General features: G+C 30.9%; 1 protein-coding gene, 1 non-coding gene and 1 pseudogene across 2 annotated transcripts; 1 reads left to right on the top strand and 2 right to left on the bottom strand.

Annotated features, from left to right (window-relative positions):
- Positions 1-2009: 2009 nt before the first annotated feature.
- Positions 2010-2699, bottom strand: LOC145032140 (large ribosomal subunit protein uL6m pseudogene; annotated as a pseudogene).
- A 1126-nt stretch (positions 2700-3825) lies between these two features.
- LOC145027881 (U6 spliceosomal RNA) lies at positions 3826-3928 on the top strand. The gene has a single exon (XR_013675644.1). It is a non-coding gene; the product is annotated as a U6 spliceosomal RNA (small nuclear RNA).
- Positions 3929-19547: 15619 nt separating this feature from the next.
- On the bottom strand, positions 19548-20168 carry LOC144997103 (PLASMODESMATA CALLOSE-BINDING PROTEIN 2-like). Its single transcript, XM_078956935.1, has 3 exons — positions 20101-20168; positions 19773-19995; positions 19548-19652 (listed from the first exon to the last, which is right to left on the bottom strand). The coding sequence occupies exons 1-3, from the start codon at positions 20119-20121 to the stop codon at positions 19627-19629; spliced, it is 270 nt and encodes an 89-aa protein (XP_078813061.1). The 5' UTR covers positions 20122-20168; the 3' UTR covers positions 19548-19626.
- Between the last annotated feature and the right edge of the window lie 1092 nt (positions 20169-21260).

Genomic DNA, 21260 nt, shown 5'->3' with positions numbered 1-21260 from the left:
TCTAATTAGAGTTTCAGAATTTGAACGTCATGAATTCCTAGAAAATAAAAGGGGGGTTATTATGGGCATTCCAAAAAATATATTATAATGATTTTAAATTACTATATATATATATATATATATATATATATATATATATATATATATATATTTGGAAAAGTGAATATACCCTTAAGGGTATATAAGCTTATGTACCTAAACCCATCATAATACGTCGTTTTGTTTGATATATTTATTATAATGTTCTTAAACTTCAATCCCTAACTAGATTTATTTTCAAGATATTCAAATTTTCATTATTATTATCTTCTTATATCACATATTTTTACCGAATACATATTAGGCTATATATATATATATATATATATATATATATATATATATATATATATATATATATATATATATATATATATATATATATATACTAGTCGTTTGCCCGCGCAAAGCGGTGGACGACAAATAATTTGTTTCGACAATTAATTTCTTTTCGATGGAAAATGATTATTTTCAATTCAATCATTAGTTTGTTTTAGGAAACGTGTCATATTAAAAATAAAGAAAACTCATGAAATGACCAAATTATAGGGTGTTGAGTATTTATTTGGATGAAAAAATATATGGTCAAAACCTTGGAAGAGAAGATTTATAGGAGTTTGTTTAAATTTTAATATTATTTTATTAGTGATTAGTTGTACAATTAGCTTAATGATTTGGACGTCTTAAAAAAATATTATTATTTTATTCAATCTATTTTTAAAAATAGTGAGATTTGTTTTATAAGATAGTAAAGATATATATATATATATATATATATATATATATATATATATATATATATATATATATATATATTGTAGTTGAAAATGAAAATTATGTAAGAGGAAGATAAATGTGAAATTTATAAAAATCTTAGAAGTAAATCAAGTTAAAAGTTGAATTATAAGAATATTGGACAATTACAATTTATATATATGATACAAAATGACGTAGTATGGTGCGTTTGGGTATCTCAACTTATATACTCTTAAGATTATATTCACTTTTCTCTCTCTCTCTCTCTCTCTATATATATATATATATATATATATATATATATATATATATATATATATATATATATATATATATATATATATATATATATATATATATATATATATGCAATATGATTTTTTGAAATTTATATAGAAATTAGGCGAGACAAATATGATATTTTAATGTTTATATAAAACATATTTGAAATTCTACACAAATAATCTTACAACTTGAAAAAGAAAATGTGAAAAATTAAAACCAATGATTTGTTAAAGCTTCAAGATCAGTAAGGATTTATAGATTACACTAGTACTTATCTCGAGATTTGTGGGAAGTTTCCTACGAAGTAACGACATTGGTTACAAAAAAGATATACAAATCATTTGGTTGAATCAGAGAGAACTTTGGTATAGTTTTGTTAATGGTACACGATACATATAAAAGAGAAAGAAACCAAGAAGTTGGATTATACAATGGACCGTTCGTTTTGCATTTCATAAATCATAAAATCCGTGTTCGCTATTCACAAATCACATAATGAATATTGAAAATGTGGTGAAACAGCACAAAACACCTCAAATTTGATCATTTTGTGATTAGTTATCCCCTCACAATATTCATCACACATCGTATCATCAAACCACCATTACGAAATGATCACCTTATATTGAACTATTTTTTATTTATAAAAGGAAATATTAAACTTAGAGTAACCATAACGTAATATATGTTATGTAAGGTTAAATGTAATAAACGAGTGAAAAATATGATAAACGGAGGATTTGATTTTAGGTAAAAAGGGGTCACCGAAGATTCAGGGGAAGCAAATAGGGGCCATAAACAAAATCTTTTTTTTTAAATGGACCAAAATCCATTTTTTTTTATCTAAGCAACGATTATGGTGACAATAAGTTCCACCCATATCCATGGGTATCAATATTTCGCAGGATTCAATGGTCAAAAACAAAATGTAGGCTATAACTCTCACTGCACTACGAATTTATGTATCAAATCATAAATTATTCAACAATTTAAGGACAAAGTATAATGTTCCAATCACAAAAACTAACACTGCCGATCTCCAGGGTTTCACTTTCATCATCAAAACTATTTTGTTTTCTTTCCCTGTTTCTTCTTTATAACTTCATCAACATACATAATACCTTTCCCTTTGTAAACTTCAGGGGGCTTACAACTGCGAACAGCAGCAGCAAACTGGTGCACCCCTTTGCTTGTCGATTCCAGTGCAACACACAATATTGGGCTTGAAACAAAATACTCGAACTGCAGGAGGAACTGTCAACTCCACCTCATGACTGTAACCCAATTTCAGAAACAAAAGTCGCCCTTCAGATTCAGCTCTTGCTTTGAAACCAACTCCCACTATCTTTAGAAACCGAAAGAACTGAGCTTCCATTTCACTAATTTCTGCTAAAAGTAAGAATCGTATTGGTTTAGATGGGGAAGAGAATATTAAAAATACAAAAAAATTAAGCACTTTTCGTTGCAAACATTTGAAACAACTTGTTAGATGGTTTTCCACCATTACTTTACAGAAAATTGGCTTCAGTCACCATTACTAACTCCCAAAGCAAACCCCAGTTTCTTGATTCTATAGCATAGTATTTGTCATTATACCCCCTAAGGTTGCACATCATTCAAAATCTAGATCAAGAAAAACAATCTGCAATTCCATTAATAATTTCAAAGGAATCGTACAAAATAATAGATCATAATGCAAATTCGATGCAAGAAACCGGCGATCAAAATTATCCATTGATTTGGGGAAGTTTTCAGGAAATCAAGCTCAATATCATAACGAAAAATTCACGAACAACGACGACTTATATGTGAAATTGATGAAAAGAATAAAACAGAAAATTTACTAGCAATGCACGTCCATTTACAGTGGGATGCATCAGCACATATCGAAATCTGATAGCAATGAAAACCCCCGATAAAGAAAAGGAGAAACCTGAAAATTATCTCCGTTCTTTGTTTTTTTCCTTCTTACTAAAGAATGTATGTTCAGCAATCTTTCTGTCTTTCAGTATGTCTGATATCGCCGGAATACTACAGAGGATAACGAGAGACTGCGAGGACACTTCACCACCTGCGTTTTCTGGTGCGGCGTTACAGAGGAGGACGATGAAAATAGGGTTTCTATTGGAAAGGGCATTGTGCGTAATTACCAACTGAATTTGAGGGTACAGTTTCGTTTAAAACGTATATTAATATTAACAAATTAATATAAAACAAACCAAATTCGGCTAGTTCTAAAAAAAATAATAAAAAAATAACCAAATGTTTATGTTTATGCTAGTTTTAAAAAAAAAAAAAAAAAGATAACCATTTTTTTTTTGCAAAATAATCAATAGGTCCAATATGATATTCTAGACTTGGTACATTAGTCCAAGAGATAATGACTTAAGAGGGTAATAAAGTTTTCAGTTTGTCCGTATTAGGTTACTAAGGTTTTTTTTTGTGCGTATTAGACCAATATGGTTGTTATTAGTATTTTGATATAGTCCTTTTACCGGTTTTAACGGGTAAAAAGGACTATTTCTAAACGGTAATAACAACCATATTGGTCTAATATGCACAAAAAAAACCTTAGTGACATAATACGGACAAACTAGAAACCTTATTATCCTCATAAGTCATTAACCCTAATTTTATAGACATTGAGAATATATGACCATAAACAGTAAACTACTTCGTTTAGAACTTGCGTCGTCCCATATAACCTGCTACTCCTTTATATGGTGAATCTCTTCATCTATAGTCGTCCCTTTGGGGACATCCAATAAAATTGGAACGATACAGAGAAGATTAGCATGACCCCTGCGCAAGGATGACACACACAAATTGAGAAATGGTCCAAATTTATTTTAACCCTTCGTCGTCTTCTCTGAAACCCTAATTCCCTTTTCAAATGCTAATAGAGTTCAATTGCAATTCTTACGTTTCAGTAGTTCACCTACTGAAGTCGTGATCAGACAACATGTGGATTCGATGGTCAGATTGATCTTCTTGTTGATGTCTTCAACCATTTGTGGCAAGTAAGGGTGATCTTTCTTTCTATAAAGTCTCCTTTAAGTTTTTTACTTTTCCTGTCATTAAGTTTCATGTTTTATAAATTTCCGTTTATGTGTTGTATATAGTATGTATGTATTTGTTTATGTTTTAATTTTTTTATTCATTTTGCAACTTCAGTTTCTTAGTTCTTGTTGTGGTTTTGCTTTTTATAAAATAATTGATAATAGACATCCTCTGCAAGTCCCTGTTGATTTTACATTTCCATTCGTTATCAAATGTAGACATTGATGGGAGGTATCAAAGTGAGATTGTTTTTATACATATGGATGTGTTCATGTAAACATTTAAATGACAAAAAAGAAGTTATTGATAAAATGTTGCATATTTATGTAATGAAGATCATCAATCATATGAGTTTTTGGACTTAGAAGTTCTGGAAGGGTTGTGAGATAAGTTTAAATGGAAGCAACTATTTTCAGTCAAACAAATCAGTCACATTGATTAGTAAACATGTTTTCTAAATAATTAGGGTTAATGACTTAAGAGGGTAATAAGGTTTCCAGTTTGTCAGTATTAGGTCACTAAGGTTTTTTTTGTGCGTATTAGACCAATATGATTGTTATTACCGTTTAGAAATAATCTTTTTACCGGTTAAAACCAATAAAAAGACTATTTCTAAACGGTAATAACAATCATATTGGTCTAATACGCAAAAAAAAAAAAAAAAAAAACTTAGTGACCTAATACGGAAAAATTGAAAATCTTATTACCCTCCTAAGTCATTATCCCTTAGCCCAATCTATTTTGCTTGCATCGTGTTACGGATGGAATAACCATTGTTTAAGGTATTTTGGAATCTATATTGAAATAGTTTGTATTTTCGGCTGACTTTTGCTAAGAAAAAAAATATCATCCGATTTAGGTAGATTTGAGGTTTTACGGGTAAGTTATTGGTTCCTTTAGTTGTATTTGTATATTTTTATCAACTATATTAGTAGAGTTTGAAATGCGAATATATCTGAATTTTAGTGTTAATTCATGTTCAATGGCTTAGATAGATGCTTAGTCTTGGTAACCCCTCACTACATCAAATAACTAGTTCTTTTTATTATAAGAATTGCATACATAGAACTTTCATATTCTAAAATATGAAGAACAAGTTCTTAATACAAATAGCGGTCTAGAATATGCATGAACAATCTAATTCGGAACAACATAAAGTGTAACTACCCTAAATTCAACCCAAAATTTTCATTTTAAAAAAATAAGTAATTATTCAAATTTCACAATTTACGAAGAACTTAGATAAACCATTTAACTTAGAACATTTATAAGAGTATCATCAAATTTTAACATGTTCACAAATCTCCCTTGGATGCGATGCAATCGAGCCGTGCCCTTCATTTAATACTAGGCGAATGCTCGCGCGTTGCGCAGTGGGATAATTATGTAGTTTAATATGGTTATATATGGTTTAATGTATTGTGAATAAGTCATACATAAAACTTGTATGCGATTAAATAGCATGTATATTTTGTGATTTACAGATTTTTTATCATAATAAATAATGAATTTTTTTTACTATTAGTTTAAAATTTTAAATGTAATTTTTATATACACATTAGTATCTAATGTAATTAGTTGATGATTGATTAGATATGGATTCTCATTTGTGGTCGTCTATTTATGTTGAACCTCATAAAAATACATATCTAATGACTTTTGTTAGTTTTACTATTGAATAGAAAATGGTGTCGTATTTTAAGTAATTATAAAAAATCTCATTCTCAATCTAATTTAAGATAGTGATATATTTTAAGTTAATATAAAAAATCATATTCTAGAACTAATGAAAAGAAAAAACGGAGCCAAAAATTTTAACTATAATAAAGTTGATTCCAATTAAAAAGTGCTCAATCGAAAATAATATCATTCAATAAACATCATAAAATATTACGTTATATTCAAATTACAGACATCATTTTTGTAAGAGTCATTCAAAATATATGAGACTATAGTGCCTAATACAACAATGTAATAACCAAATGACCGTAACATATTTTAAATGAAATATAATTATAATATATTATATATGCAACTAATATGGTATTCTTCTAATATGTGGGATTCGTCTACTGTATGATCCTAATTATGTGGGATTCGTCTACTATATATTATTCTTCTAATATATTATATTATGGTATAAACATTATATTTGGAAAACCACTTTGAGCTATATTGTAGTTTATAACATTAAATTTGTGATGGGTTGTATTTGACACACATTTGTGTATTTATATCTATATCATATAGTTAAAACAAATCTTATATAAATATCCAACCTAAATATTCATCTTCAAGTTTTCTTTCTTCGCCACGTAAACAAACTTTTGTTATAAAGCCAGAAATGGAATAAAAGACACTTAATTGTATGATCATGATATACTGTATTTTGATTGGGGCTTGTACAAAACATGCATGAGCATATATTATTAATTTATCTATTGTTTTGGGAAATTCGAATAAGCTTCAAATCCAACGTATCAAACGGATTACCCATTTACTAAAGTCTAAAACCCAAAAACTCAAACATGTTCTAATATCATACGAATGCATGAGGTTTTAACAAATTATTATATCATATGAATTACCATTGATTATGTGTGATTAATAATTAAGAAGGTGAAAAGGTTTGGAGGTTTCAAATGCATGAGGTTTTAGCAAATTATTGTGGAGGTTTCAAATGTATGACAATCAAGGAAAAATGCAAGCTTTATAAGTATGTAAAATAAGAAAACCTGAAAACATTTAAACCACAAACCGTAAGCACACAAATGTTAGTGAGTGTAATATCCATAAAACCATGTCAAATTTAATCTTTTTAAAACATTTTCAAAACCAACGATTATTATAAAACTTGTTTCCAAAATAGTAGAATGTCGACAAAACTGTCAAATTGGTCCTTGTGGTTTGCAAAAAAATTTGGATGGGGTCCAAAAAGTTTTAAACTTGTATGGAAGGTCCAAAATCAAGAATTTTATTTGGGTTTGGTCCTTGAAATTTTGAAAAGACTATTTTGCCCTTATTATTTATTTTTCACATTTTCTTTATTTGTTTTCATTGTTTTGTAATTTAAAAAAAAAAAGCAAAAGAAAAGAAAATTCGGAGTACGACCCACCCTCTCTCTCTCTCCCCCCCCCCCCTCTTTCTCTCTCTCTCTCTCTCTCAAGCCATTCTCACGGCACCACCACCCGTTTTTTATTTAAGTACTTTAACAAGTGCTTCAAGAAATTTAAATACCCAATTGTGGCTTAAACAGAAATTTGTGAAGCAAAATTACTGAAAATCAATGAACATAACTAAGAACTACAAGTTGCAATAAGGAAAGATCATTTAGACAAAAGATCAAACACTTCGTGGGCATCCACCATACTTTATGTTCATGGGTTGCAGCTTTACTGAGTAATCTTTCACATAATTTTCTTCTTATATCATTCAATTCCCCATTCTTTCAACTTTAGATCTAAACCATTTCCATGAATGGTTTAAGGGTATAAAAGGATGCAACAAGAACGATCTTTACAGATGAGAAAGAAGATAATAACAATGCCTAATTTTCTTCTACAATGTAAGATTTGTTCGGAGATCGCCACCATCGGTTTTTAGATGTGTTATACCTACATGAATTGAACTCAATATGATCTTCAAACGGCCCTATTCCGTCTTCTTCCCCACCTAGTCTTCTTCACCATTTCTAGACCAGAAAATTGATGGGTTTTGAGCATTCTAACACTTCCTAAGTGTACATGCAACCCTAATAACCTTGGATCTATGTTTGTCTAATTATCATGCAAAGTTGAATTCCAAGGTTATATTCCTATCTAGCATACATGGGGAACAATTTTATCATAAAGTATAGATAGAATAACTTACCTTGTTGTTGTTTGTGTTCCTTGAAACCTTGTGAGCCTAGCACCCCAAGTGTGATGCCTCAAATGCTTCACACAACACCAAATGCTCTTGGAAGAACTTATGAGAGTATACACACTTCTCAAAAGGGGTAAATTCATGTGTTTACGACCCAAGAACACTCTTGGACCGCAAACACCCATAAGTGGGGTTTTGAAGCCCCAAAACCCTTCTAAATCACTCCTAGGGCTTAGATATGACTTGTGGACTTGCATCTATGAGCTTAGAACACCAAAACCTTATCATATGAAGAGTAAACATGAGTTTATAGCCCAAGAACACTCTTGAACCATAAACCCCTCTTCATGAGCCGTGAACACCTTTTAAGGTGTTAAATATGCCCTTAAACACCTCCTAAGGCTTGGGTAAATGTCTAGAACCAACCACAAATGAAGTAGGGGCTTTAAACATCAAAGGAACCAAGGATCTAGGAGTTTACGACTGTAAACCCCCCAAGGATTGGTCCATGGGCCGTAAACTCCCATATTGAAGCCAAATGATGCCCTAACTTCCCCATATGGCTTGGAATAATGCATAGAACCTTATATTCTTGCATTTAAGACCTTAATTCATGAAGGGAATGACCAAGTGAGAGTTTACGGCCTTAAACTCTAGGTTTACAGCCGTGAACTCCCTTAAATGGCCCATTTGGAGCCTTAAACCCTTCTTATTTCCTAAAGGTGAACCTAGCCAAATTCTACAAGTGATATACGACCTTTTAGCATCCAAGAGCACACCACCCATGAGTTTACGGTCGTAAACTCATGGGGATATGGTCTTAGGGCCGAAAACTCCATAAAGATTTTACTCTTGAAGAGTAAACTCCCTAACTAGGCCATACACCCCTTTATTTCAACCCACTAGCCTCCTAGCACTTGACCAAAGTGTTTTCCGCACACTATGATGCTTACACGTGTTTAATTAGTATTATAATTACTAATTTTATGTAAAGATATGTCATCATATGTTAATAGGTCACTAAGTGTGTTCAAGTCTTTACTTGACACCGAGCACCCAACCGGCACCTCCATCCGATCCACTTACAGCAGGTGAGTTCATACCCCTGAATTAACCTTTTAAATGATTTTAACTGCTTTTATGGGGGGAATACAAGTTGAACTGTACAATTATTAGATAAATCCCGTGTGATTAATAACTGTATAGCAAAATAGATTTTGCTTATGATAACTGTTTTATCCAGCTTAAGATGTTCCAATCTGCTTTCAACTCAGGCTAAAGGTTTTCCAAAGGTTTTCTTCACTTAATATGTTTTATAAAAATCATTTTCAAAGTTGTTATGAAAGGTTTTTCAAAGGATTCCAAAGATTTTCAAATTTGTTTTACAAACTGACAACAAGTCGTAAATTTCTTATGTGTAAAGTTTTTCCAAAGTTTTCTTCAGAGTTTGCTTCTGTACTTTTATTTCGTTAAATGCATGCATGTATTTGTATAGTTATATAAATAATGTTTGAAAGACTTAGGAAGGCTAGTTCGCCCTATTTCCTTTTCCTCGTTGGGATGTGGTCTGGTGGGTATCGATTATCCGTCCGAATGTCATTCAAATATTAGTTATATATTATGTATACATGTATAGACATAAAGGTTTCTATCGACCAATTCATTTCCCTTGGGTAGCAAGGGCATCCTTCCGGTCACCGTTCATAGACCAGAGACACTAGTAACTATTATAGGAATAGTTATGAGACCCTATTTACTCTTTCTAGTACGAGAATTCCAAATGAGTCAGTTCATTCGCGAGTCTATATCATTATTCCAGTACTTACAATAGAATTCAGAATACGAGATGCATCTTCAAGACACGGATCTCCCTGTTGTCAAGTTGGTAACTAGAGTCTCCTGTAGGGAGAGCGGGCATTGTGTGTATAGATCTATATGGGACTGACACTCCCACACCCTAGCTGCTAGCTACAGTCCCCGGCCTACCAATCCAATGGGTGACAAATGTTACATTCATTCCGACGCTTGCAGGGCGTCAAGTTCTCTACTATCAATCAATATGGTTACGAGTATCTCCATGTTTACCTTATAATTCATGGCCTTAAGGTAACAAGATTTATCACTGTATTTCCTTGTTTTGGACTTTGCTAGATGCGTCGTTCATTCGATACTGTCTGGAATCTGTATTCTCTTGTTTTAGACTTTGCTAGCTGTGTCGTTCATTCGATACTGTATGGGGTCTGTATTATCTTGTTTTAGACTTTGCTAGCTGTGTCGTTCATTTGATACTGCCTGGAGTCTGTATTCTCTTGTTTTAGACTTTGCTAGCTGTGTCGTTCATTCGATACTGTCTGGAGTCTATATTATCTTGTTTTAGACTTTGCTAGCTCTATCGTTAATTCAATACTGCCTGGAGTCCGTTATTCCTTTTGTTAGACTGAGCCAGGTGTATCATTCATTCAATACTCTACTGGAGTCTATGATTTCTTTTGCCTTAGTCAACATTATTACTGCTGAGGCATATGTTATTTTTCCCCTGGTATTTTTACTTGTGATTTTCTCATTATTCCTTTAAAGTAAATATTGTTTTCTGATAATGATAGTATTTTGGGGAAAATTACTCTTTAAAACATAACTCTGTCGGGTCTTGGTAGAAGACTGCTTTTATTTAGAAATAATTGGATTTTCTGGAAAGGACGCTAATACACTGTAGATTCTAAACTACTACTTTTCATAAAGTTATTTTGAATAAAAATGCTTACATACGCAAATGACACTAAATACCCATGAACTCACCAGCATTATAAAATGCTGATACTCGCTTTCAAAATAACTTGTATTCTCATGTCAGCGATAGACAGGTACATCCTGGGAGCTTTTGTGAAGTCAGCCTAGAACCGAGCTGCATCTATACTAGTTTCTGCATTACTTTGATGTCTCTATAAAATGTAACTTATGTAAAACTATTACTATTAATGCAATGGTTGTTGTACTTTGATTATTATACTGCATATGTTGTGATACTTGACATGACGTCATCCACCCCAGAACGTTTCCGCAGTTCCGGTTTTGGGGTGTGACATTTGGTTTATAAGAACTACCCCGTTTATATAAAAACCGAACTACCCCATTTGAATTTTTATAAAAACTATAAATATTGGTTAGGTTTATAAGAAAACACAGCCAATAGAAACCGAACTACACCGTTTATATAAAAACCGACAAAAACAACCCCACAAAACCGACCCATATATATATATATATATATATATATATATATATATATATATATATATATATATATATATATATATATAATTGGTTAATTCTTTTTTTTTCATTAATTGATTGATTCTTCCATTTTCTTTAATTATTAAGTTTGATGTGTTTGGTGTCACTCTTAGTGATATATGATCAACTCAGGTACTAGTGGTACATGGTTGGTGTTACTCCTAGTTAAGTCTCAACTTTGTGTATGTTTGGTGTAACACCGTAAATTTCAAAACAATTTTTCGCATTTTATAAGAACATAATTCATTTAATATTCGTAAAAACACCCATGTTTGAAATTCAATCCATGTCATACAAAAATCCCAAGATCTCATAACATAAAATCCCGTGTGTGTGTACTGATCAAGTCGGCGCCTTCCCACGGTCGTCACTAGTACCTGAAACAAATAACACCAAACACTGTAAGCACAAAGCTTAGTGAGTTCCCCAAAATACCACATATAACACATATTAGCCACTCGAGACTATAACTCTGTGGGTCCATGCACCCAAATTCTGTGAACCCTCGGGTTCTAACTCTGTAAACATGCACATCATAAATCACATAAAATAATGCAGTGCAACACATAACACATATATAGCATACAAACACTGTATCGCATACTCTAGTTACCTACTCAAGGTAAAGTATAGTGAGAAGACTTACCTCGTGTATCTCGATAACTCGCAAATCCTTGAAATCACTCGAGCTCGATCCCCCGAGCTATAATCGTCCTATAATACAATATATCTCTAATTAACACTTTTACAACTAAGGTTGACTAACCCTATCAAGTTAACACGGGTCAACTCTGGTCAACGGTCAACTTTTACCGGACTCGGCGAGTGCACCAAAGCGACTCGGCGAGTCTATACGCGTTCACTGACTCCCTCGGATCCTCTCTTGGCATGTCGAGTACTTCCCTAACTCGACGAGTTCCACCTGGCATAAATCTCGGGGCAACCACGACTTAACTCGCCGAGTCTCAAGAACAACTCGGCGAGTTCCGGCTTGACTTAGCCCCATATTGACTCTCCCTGACTCATTGGGTCATCCCCCAACCTGGCGAGTCTACTCGCTGAACACTTTACGTGAAACCCCAACCCTACTCGCCGAGTCTCAAGAACAACTCGGCGAGTTCATGCCATGCACAAACTGTATTGACCTTCTGAGGTCAGATCTGCTTTCCCAAACCATAGATCTGGCCTTCCCAATCATGAATGTCATGTAAAGTTAGAAACTTGATGCTTGTATAACCCCCACAAGGCATCAAAAGGAGATTTGGTCCCAAAAATAACCACCTAGGTCCAATGACTCCATAATAACCCAAAAAGCTCCAATGGTTAAGGTCTCTGGACCTTTTTGAGTCCAGATCCAAGGCACAAACTCGAAGAGGGACCATTTGCTTCACATAATCACTCTCCAAAGGGGTTATAAAACCCTAACTCTAAAGATCAACCCTAAAACTGAAGGAGATTCGAACCATTACCTCAAAATGAAGCCTCTGGACTATGGATATGCTGGAATCTCACCTCCTCCTTGCTCTTGCCACCTTCATCTTGATAAACATGGAATACAAAGGCCCAAAAGTGACTTCCTCTCTCCCAAAATGAATTATCTCTCTTAGGGTTCTCTCAAGGAACTGGTAGCCGCAATGGGAGGCTATAAGTGCCCTTAAATAGGCTCCAAACCCGGAGAATTAGGGTTTCATTAAACAGCGTGGACTCGCTGAGTCCCCTCCTTGGACTCGCCGAGTCCAGACGCGAACCTGCGTCCAAAATCGCGATCCTACTCGGCGAGTTTGAGCTCCAACTCGCCGGGTCTCCTCACAAAATACCAAAAATATAAGAATGAATAATACCTGGGAATCCGGGCTGTTATATTTGGTGTGTTACTAGTTTGTCAATCCTAATTTAAGTAAGCTACAATATGTGAATTTAAACTGAAAAATCATGAACCTACAAATCCAAGGTTTGTGGGTTCGAGCCCGAAAACCTAATAAACCAAAAAACCCTAAACCCACACAATCATGGTGTCATTCGAAAACTTGTAAGCTCAAATTGAAAAACCAAACCCATATGGCTTTGACAACCGAAAAAACTAACTTATGTGGTTTGGATTCGGTTTTATTTAAAGACTAATCCAAAACGACCCATGTTAATCCTGATATATTATATTATATGATTTGTGTAAGCATTTATAATTTAACTTAGTTAAAATTTGTATACCCCAAAGTTATTCTCAGTCGATTACGTGTATTATGTTGTATATATTATTTTCATTCTCTTTTTATAAACATTAATGATATACACATTTAACTGGAATGGTTTTTGGGGTCTATACAAAACCTTTTGTGTAAAGGAGAGTAGTTTAAGTTTGTAGTAAGATGTAACCGAAAATAAAACATGTAACAAAATAAAATTATTCCAATAATTAAACAAATCTTATAAGCTTATTTCAAGCCAAAAATTAAGAAAAAATCTCAAATCCATGATCATGCAAAAATTCCAAAATCCTTAAGGAAAAAAACACAAAACCACGTCTTTTTTGGCCATTTTACAAGGTTTTTTTTGTATTTTTTTTGAGACATTAAAGATGAAGAGATTTATATTTTTCTGATGTTTTCTCAAACTTTCATGAGAAAATAACATATTTTCATGTGAAAAATAATATTTTTCACACCTTTCTACCAAAATATGGTGATTTTTCGAAAAGACATGAGAAAACACTAGAACAGATACGGGCTCCCTTTTAATTTGTGTAGAAACCATGTGAAAATATAAAATAAATTTTTTTTGCAAAAAATGACAAAAGTACGTCATTTTGTGTTTTCACATAGATTTTGGTATGTTTTAAGGGTCCTTCCGAAAATGGTGGCTACTGCTAAATCTTAAAACAAGATTATATATATATATATATATATATATATATATATATATATATATATATATATATATATATATATATATATATATATATATATATATATATATATATATATAAGCCCTGAATACTGAGAATTGCATTTAATTAAGTTTCAAATACCGAAAATTTTATTCACTTTGACCCTTTTTACCTGTTCAACATGTCATCCACTTTCAAAATTTACATGTTTGGACTAAATTTTAAATTTTATTATAAATTTGATCTAAAATTTACACTTTTGGTCTAGATTTCAAACGAAATTTTATATTTTACATATACTTTTTTTCAAATTTTAGTTTAGAATATCTTTTTTTGCTTTATAAAATCATATATATATATATATATATATATATATATATATATATATATATATATATATATATATATATTCAAGTAAAAAAACCTTCTTTTCTCTATATATAAATCTTTTTTTAAAAGATTTTTGTAAAAATAATTAATGTATGTATAAAATATGTTAAAACATTAAGAAAAAATATAAGAAAGAAAGAGTGGTCACATATTATTTTATTAACATCATTATATTTGTTATTATTTTCCTCAAAACTTATAAAAATCATAATCTATCCATACATACTTTCATGTTGATTGTATTAATTAAAAAAATATTCACTTTCATTTTTATAAACATTATGTTTATATATATATATATATATATATATATATATATATATATATATATATATATATATATATATATATATATATATATATATATATATTAAGGTGTTGTTTGTTTTTCTGAAGCAAAAATTCATGAAGTCTGCGGACCACCTCTATAGCCCTCTACAGTAAAAGAGGTGAACCAAACAGTTGCAGACTGTAATAAGAAGCGTGTTTTTTTAACATTTGCATGCTGCTGCAGATATTAAAAAAATTAAAATAAACTGATTTTATAAACTGAAAATAATTTTTTAATACCAAAAATTTAATAATATATGACATTTTGGTAAGAATTTATGATATTTTAGCAAACAATAATGATAAGTTAGCAAAAAATAAAGATATTTTAGCAAAAAATAATGATATTTCATCAATAAATTATCATTATTTAATATAAAAAAATGAAAAAAAAATCAACAAAAATAAAAAAACGAAAAAAGGTTAAATAAGATTTCAGCAAAATGAAAATGAAGAAGAAGAGTTTGGAAGAGGCAATACAAGTGTTGCGTCAAACAGAACACGCGCATAGGTTTTTTACCCCGATGACTTCTAAAAAAACAAACAACTGTGAGATGAAAAGTGGTGCGCGTGTGCTGCGTTGCACAACAATAAGTGGTCTGAAGAAGTTTTTTTTTCCAAAAAACAAACAACACCTAACTCTTTTAAGTGAAATGGGTGTTATAATTTGTTAGCTTATATTAAAGTAAAAAAGGTTGAAGTGGTTATGCTTACAAGATTTTGCTTAAAAACTAAAAAACATATTTTTTTGAATAAAAAACCAAGATATTTACTAAAATAAAAAACATATTTTCACTTAAAAAACCAAGGTATTTATAAAAATATTTTTTGACGTGTTATTTGTTTTCAAATTATATAGGTGCACAAACAAAAACAATTTTTTCTTCCGATGTGAAAATATGTGAAGATAAATTTTTTCATCATTGGTTGAACAATAAGAAAAAAAAACTTTGAAGTTGATTATGTTTACTAGATTTTTCTTAAAAACTAAAAAAAATATTTTCAAATACTAAACCAAGATAATTACTAAAATAAAAAACATATTTTGACATAAAAAACCAAAATATTTACAAAAAAGTAGTTTTTTGACATGTTATTTGTTTTCGAAATATATCGGTGCACAAATAAAACCTTTTGGACCAAAATTATACAAAAAAAAAAAAAAAAATTCTTATTGTATTCGAAAACAAATTATGGACATTTTAAGTATACAAAACCAAGATATTTACAAAAAGTGTTTTGTGATAAAAGATTTTTATATAAAAAAAGAAAGGGTTTTATGTAAAAAAAAGTATGTTTTCTTTATATAAATATGATTTTATAAAGCAAAAATAACATATTTTAAAGAAAATTTTTAAAAATATATAAAAAAACTAAATTTAGGATGAATTTGTTACAATTTTTTTTTTCTGGACCTAAAGTTCAAATTTTGGACCAAATTTGTAATAAAATTTAAAATCTGGTTCAAATGTGTAAATTGATTTTTACTAGATTCGTATACCATATACTCATTCTAATAAAAGAGTGTCTTTAATGGCAGATGTCATTCTTGTAACCCTAGAATTTGCTAGGTGTCATTTCCAAAAGCAATCAACAATTCTTTTTGCCGCCCAAATTGAAACCAACGATATACTAATAACAATCCTCTAAATCAGGAACTATAATTTCAAAACTAATTCCTAATTTTTTTGAATTATTTTAGGCAACATATTATTAATTTATGTGATCCCTAATTTTATCGAATTTTCGATTTAAATTTTTTCTTCTTATTGGAAAACCTGATTTTAAGATACAATATTTTTTTTTTATTTCAAGACTACTTGTAAATGGTAAATTATCCATTTATGATTGCTCAAGGGTAAATGTCACTGTAGCCCAACCAACTTATTGATTTTGGTTTAAATGATCCATAAACTTAATTTTTTGCTTTTTAGGGTCACAAAGTGTGTGCTGACGGGTTAAATTGGTCCATTTCACCATTAAAAACCGGTTGCTTATGTCACCTCTATGTTTGAAACTGATGTGTCACCCACATCAACATTGTAATTTCAAGTTTCCTTAATGACTATGATTTTTTCACTAAAAAAGGAAATAAAACTAAAATCATTCATCTTGTTCTTCTTCAACATAGTTTTTTGTTGCTCCCCATTCATGGAATCCAACCACCCATCTTCCTCAAACAACTTAAGATTGGAACCTCATCGGGACTCTACAGGTGCACTCTATGGCTATAAGCTTTGATTTTTTTGGGTTTTGTCGGCTTTCCATCTCATCGACTCTGCCATTGCAAGTGATTGTTCGGTGATTGTTCAGGGTCTGATCATATTTCTAAAAAACAAATCTCAGTGGTGGCTACGAAGATAGAGTCTTTGGGGATAAAACTAGAGAATCGATTCAACGAGTATCAACTTCTTAACCTCTTACATTAAATCAATGAAATGGGACTGACTCTCAAGCGAGCTCAACGAGTCCTTCCATTCTGGAGATTACAACCATTCTGACGACTATGGTTTCTTCTCCAATGGAACCTGATGCATTAGTCGATGTACTTTCCTTCATTATCACTGTATCGTCATGTGGATCCTCATCATTGACAGCAACGTCTGCTGAGGGTGTGTGGTTAGTATAGAAATTTTGATAATGAAGATCATGTTTGTTAGTGGCTAGATTGTCTTCTGAGGATGTAAGTTTCTTGATTGATTAGGTGGTGAAGGTGCAGATGGGGAGACGAATGTTGAAGTTTGGTAAGGGCGGTTGAAATCGATGAAGTGATTTCTGGTCACTATGGCAACATAGTCTTTTGGTAAGGTAAGGATATTTATAGGGATGTGTCCTAATGAACTTGAATCCTATTTGAAATTGGTAGGGTTCATGTGAGCTAGTAGTGAAGGAGAAAGTGAGAAAGAGATGATGGAGAGACATTGCCTTTAGAACAATGGTCTGGTTCTAAACGATCCACCGACTTCTTTTACTTTTGTACTTACATAGATCTGAACTGAAACAAAGAAGGCGATGAAGATGAAACTTAGCAAGCGGTGAGCGGTCAACAAAGGGAAGGGTTTCAATTGGGGTCGGTGGACCTCTGATTCAGAGATTCAGATGAAGCCTCCAATTTAGGTGAGTCGATAACGATGAATACATGTTTTAGATTTTGGCTTCACGATACGGATTCACTGAAACAAGAGGAATTTGGATGTGGTTGTCGATCTGTCTTCTTCGTATTGATGATACGAGAGAGAGAGAGAGAGAGAGTTTTAATTCCTTTTTTTATTACTCCAAAAGTAAAAAAAGACATTTAATCCAAATTTAACCGGTAAAACGGGGAAAAATGAAATTCAATACATTTTTTAATAAGTCAATTCTAAGTTTAAGGACCTATACTACCAAAAAAATATGTAAGGGACCTTTTAAAACAAAACCGAAAAGTTGGTTGCACTACAGTGACATTTACCCATTGCTTAAACATTTTGATGCAGATTGGACCAAAAATAATAGAAATTGAAGGAATTTGATTCAGCTCCCTTTTTTAAGGAATGATTATATGTAAAGAGAGATATACTAGGAAAATAAGCCTACTTCTACTCCTTAACAAACTTCAATTCAGCCAAAAAGCTCGAATAGAGTTCCCCAACTGCTTTTCCTGCCTCCACTTTATTTACTCCAAAAAAAGATCATATTGCCCCTATGTTGACTTACATCAAAATCTCTTCCTATACAACTTCTCTTCCATTTTTTTATAGTTGATTTTAGATGTTATTTTGGGGTTTATTTGGTTAATAAGTAATTAATAAATATGGTTTGTAATGTTTACTATATTTTTAATTTTGAGTTTTTACCATTTGGTAATTTTGAGTTTTTATCTTTTGTGTGTACTATTTATTATTTAATCGGTTATACTTCTAATTTTGAGTTTTTACCCTTTTGTAATTTTGAGTTTTTATCTTGTGTGTACTATTTAATCGGTTATACTTAATAGTTGCATCTATCGGTTATTTTCTTTTATTCTTTGTTGAAATCCAATATTAAATGCTAACCTTTCTTAATCAGAAGAATGCAATTTTAAGTTAATATTTGTTAATAAGGGATTTGTTTGTTATCAATGGTTACTTGCTTCTAAAGTTCTAAAAATTAGTAGTTTGTTAACTCAATATATATATATATATATATATATATATATATATATATATATATATATATATATATATATATATATATATATATATTAATTGTCATGATATCTCTTAATTGTAATACAGATATTTTATATTGTTTATGACTCATAAAACAATTTGTCCATGATTGATTGTTTATTTTTTTGTTAACTTTTATTATATTATACAACATAATCATTTTCTCTTTTAATCTAGGCATATAGGACATTGCTCATATCTTCAAAACACAATGCAAAATTAATTAAAGTTGATAATTCTATGTATAAAACATATAAGTTTCTAAAAGAATAACTATTAGCAAATGTATCATTAATTAAAACGTCTATTAACTTTTAAAGTTGTTATACGTTGGTGCCGTGTAGTATACGAGTTATAACCTAGTTCTCAAATTAAAGGCAACGTGACGAGTCAAACATCAAATTGAAACCGAAGGAAAATTTCACTTTTATGGATTAAATTATCTTAATACATTCTTTCCACTCAAAATTAAAAACATATTCTTCATTTTAACATTTCATTTATTGACCACTAAAAGTATTCACTGTCTTTTATCTTTCATGGATAGACACATGTCCCGTAAGCTGCAATAAAAAACAATATTAGTTTCAATCAAATATGTGTATACATGTTCAATCACAAGTCTAATATTTATGATATTGTTTGATGTACGTAAAAAAAATTATGATGACAAAGGAACTTACAAGGATCTGTCACAGCGATAGCAGCATAACTTTCATCACATTCACCATTAGTTCGAAAGTTCATATCAATAGCATAGGATGCATGATTTCGCACAGTATCAGGGTCAAAGCATGAACCCCCTGGTTGGATATCCGCACAGTTGATTCGTCCACAAAGGTAGTCAAGAACTTCTTGCAACTTTGGTTCTTGAGCTTGGGTTTGAGCCACACACCATGTTTTTCCCTATCCAATTATCATAACAATTAATCTTCCACTAAGATCAACAATTTGATGTAATGTTTGGAATCTACAAATGTACAAATGATAGAGCTTTTCAAGATATCTTACATGTACGTAACCGGAGCACATGATGAAGCAGAAGAAGAAACCAAGAGAGCACAATGAGAATGTTAGTTTTGCCATGATTCTATAATATGTCTTGTGAATGTTCATTTGATTATATACTGTATACGATTTGTAACGGTTTGAGAACTTTGAGATAGTGGAAACATAAGAATATAACATTTGCAATTAATATGATATATTATATAAATATTTGGTAAGATTATAAGGACAAAGTACAATAAATGAACAATGTATTTAAATGGTTATCATCTTTAAAAAATGAAGGTATTTTTGCCACTTGTCACACTCTCATTCAATTTGTCAAATATCATTTATGGTTATTTTGAATTTTTTTTTTCATTTTATGAGGCTTTCTATTTTATTAAAATTTACGTAATATTATAATGTAATAATCACAATAAATGTAGCAATAAATGAATATAAATTTCATTAATAAACTTACCTTTTAAAAAATTTCCATTAAAACAATTCATTATTTTTTTAAATTTATCTGTTTAAAATTTTACATTATAATAATTCATTATTTTTTAAATGTATCAATAAATGGATATTAATCTCATTAGTTTCTTTTCTTTATATAAATTATTTCTTTAGATTTAAAAGAAAAAAAACATTTCCATTATAGCAGTAATTTATTATTTTTCTTATTTACTTATAAATTCGAAGTTTTCAAACATTATGATACAACATAATCTAGGCATATAGGACATAATCATTTTCTCTTTTAATCTAGGTAGGGGTATTAATTTATGACAAGACACGACAAATATACACGACACGAAATGAAATCGGGATGAAATCCAAATTCGAACTCGTGTTCGTGTCGTTTTCGTGTCAAGTTTAAAAAACACGATGCCGTGTCGTGTCATGTTCGTGTTCATAAATCGACACGATTGAGCATGTGTTTGTCGTGTTTTTCGTGTTTGTCGTTTTCGTTGTGTTAGATATGATTAAGTATGAATTAAATGAACTAATAGTTATGAAATTTTATCTTTGTCGTGTCGTGTCGTGTTGTCGTGTTTTAATTGGTTCGTTTTCGTGTTAGTGAAAAAAACACGATATCATGTCGTGTCGTGTTCGTGTTACGCAAAACAATTTCATGTGGTGTCGTGTCAGACAAAACACGACACAACTACCCGATT

The sequence above is a fragment of the Lactuca saligna genome, chromosome 1 (assembly GCF_052625555.1).
Source record: "Lactuca saligna cultivar CGN05327 chromosome 1, ASM5262555v1, whole genome shotgun sequence".
Classification (NCBI taxonomy): Eukaryota; Viridiplantae; Streptophyta; class Magnoliopsida; order Asterales; family Asteraceae; genus Lactuca; species Lactuca saligna.
Note: the sequence above shows the minus strand (reverse complement) of the source record. Positions and strands in the feature narration are given on the sequence as shown.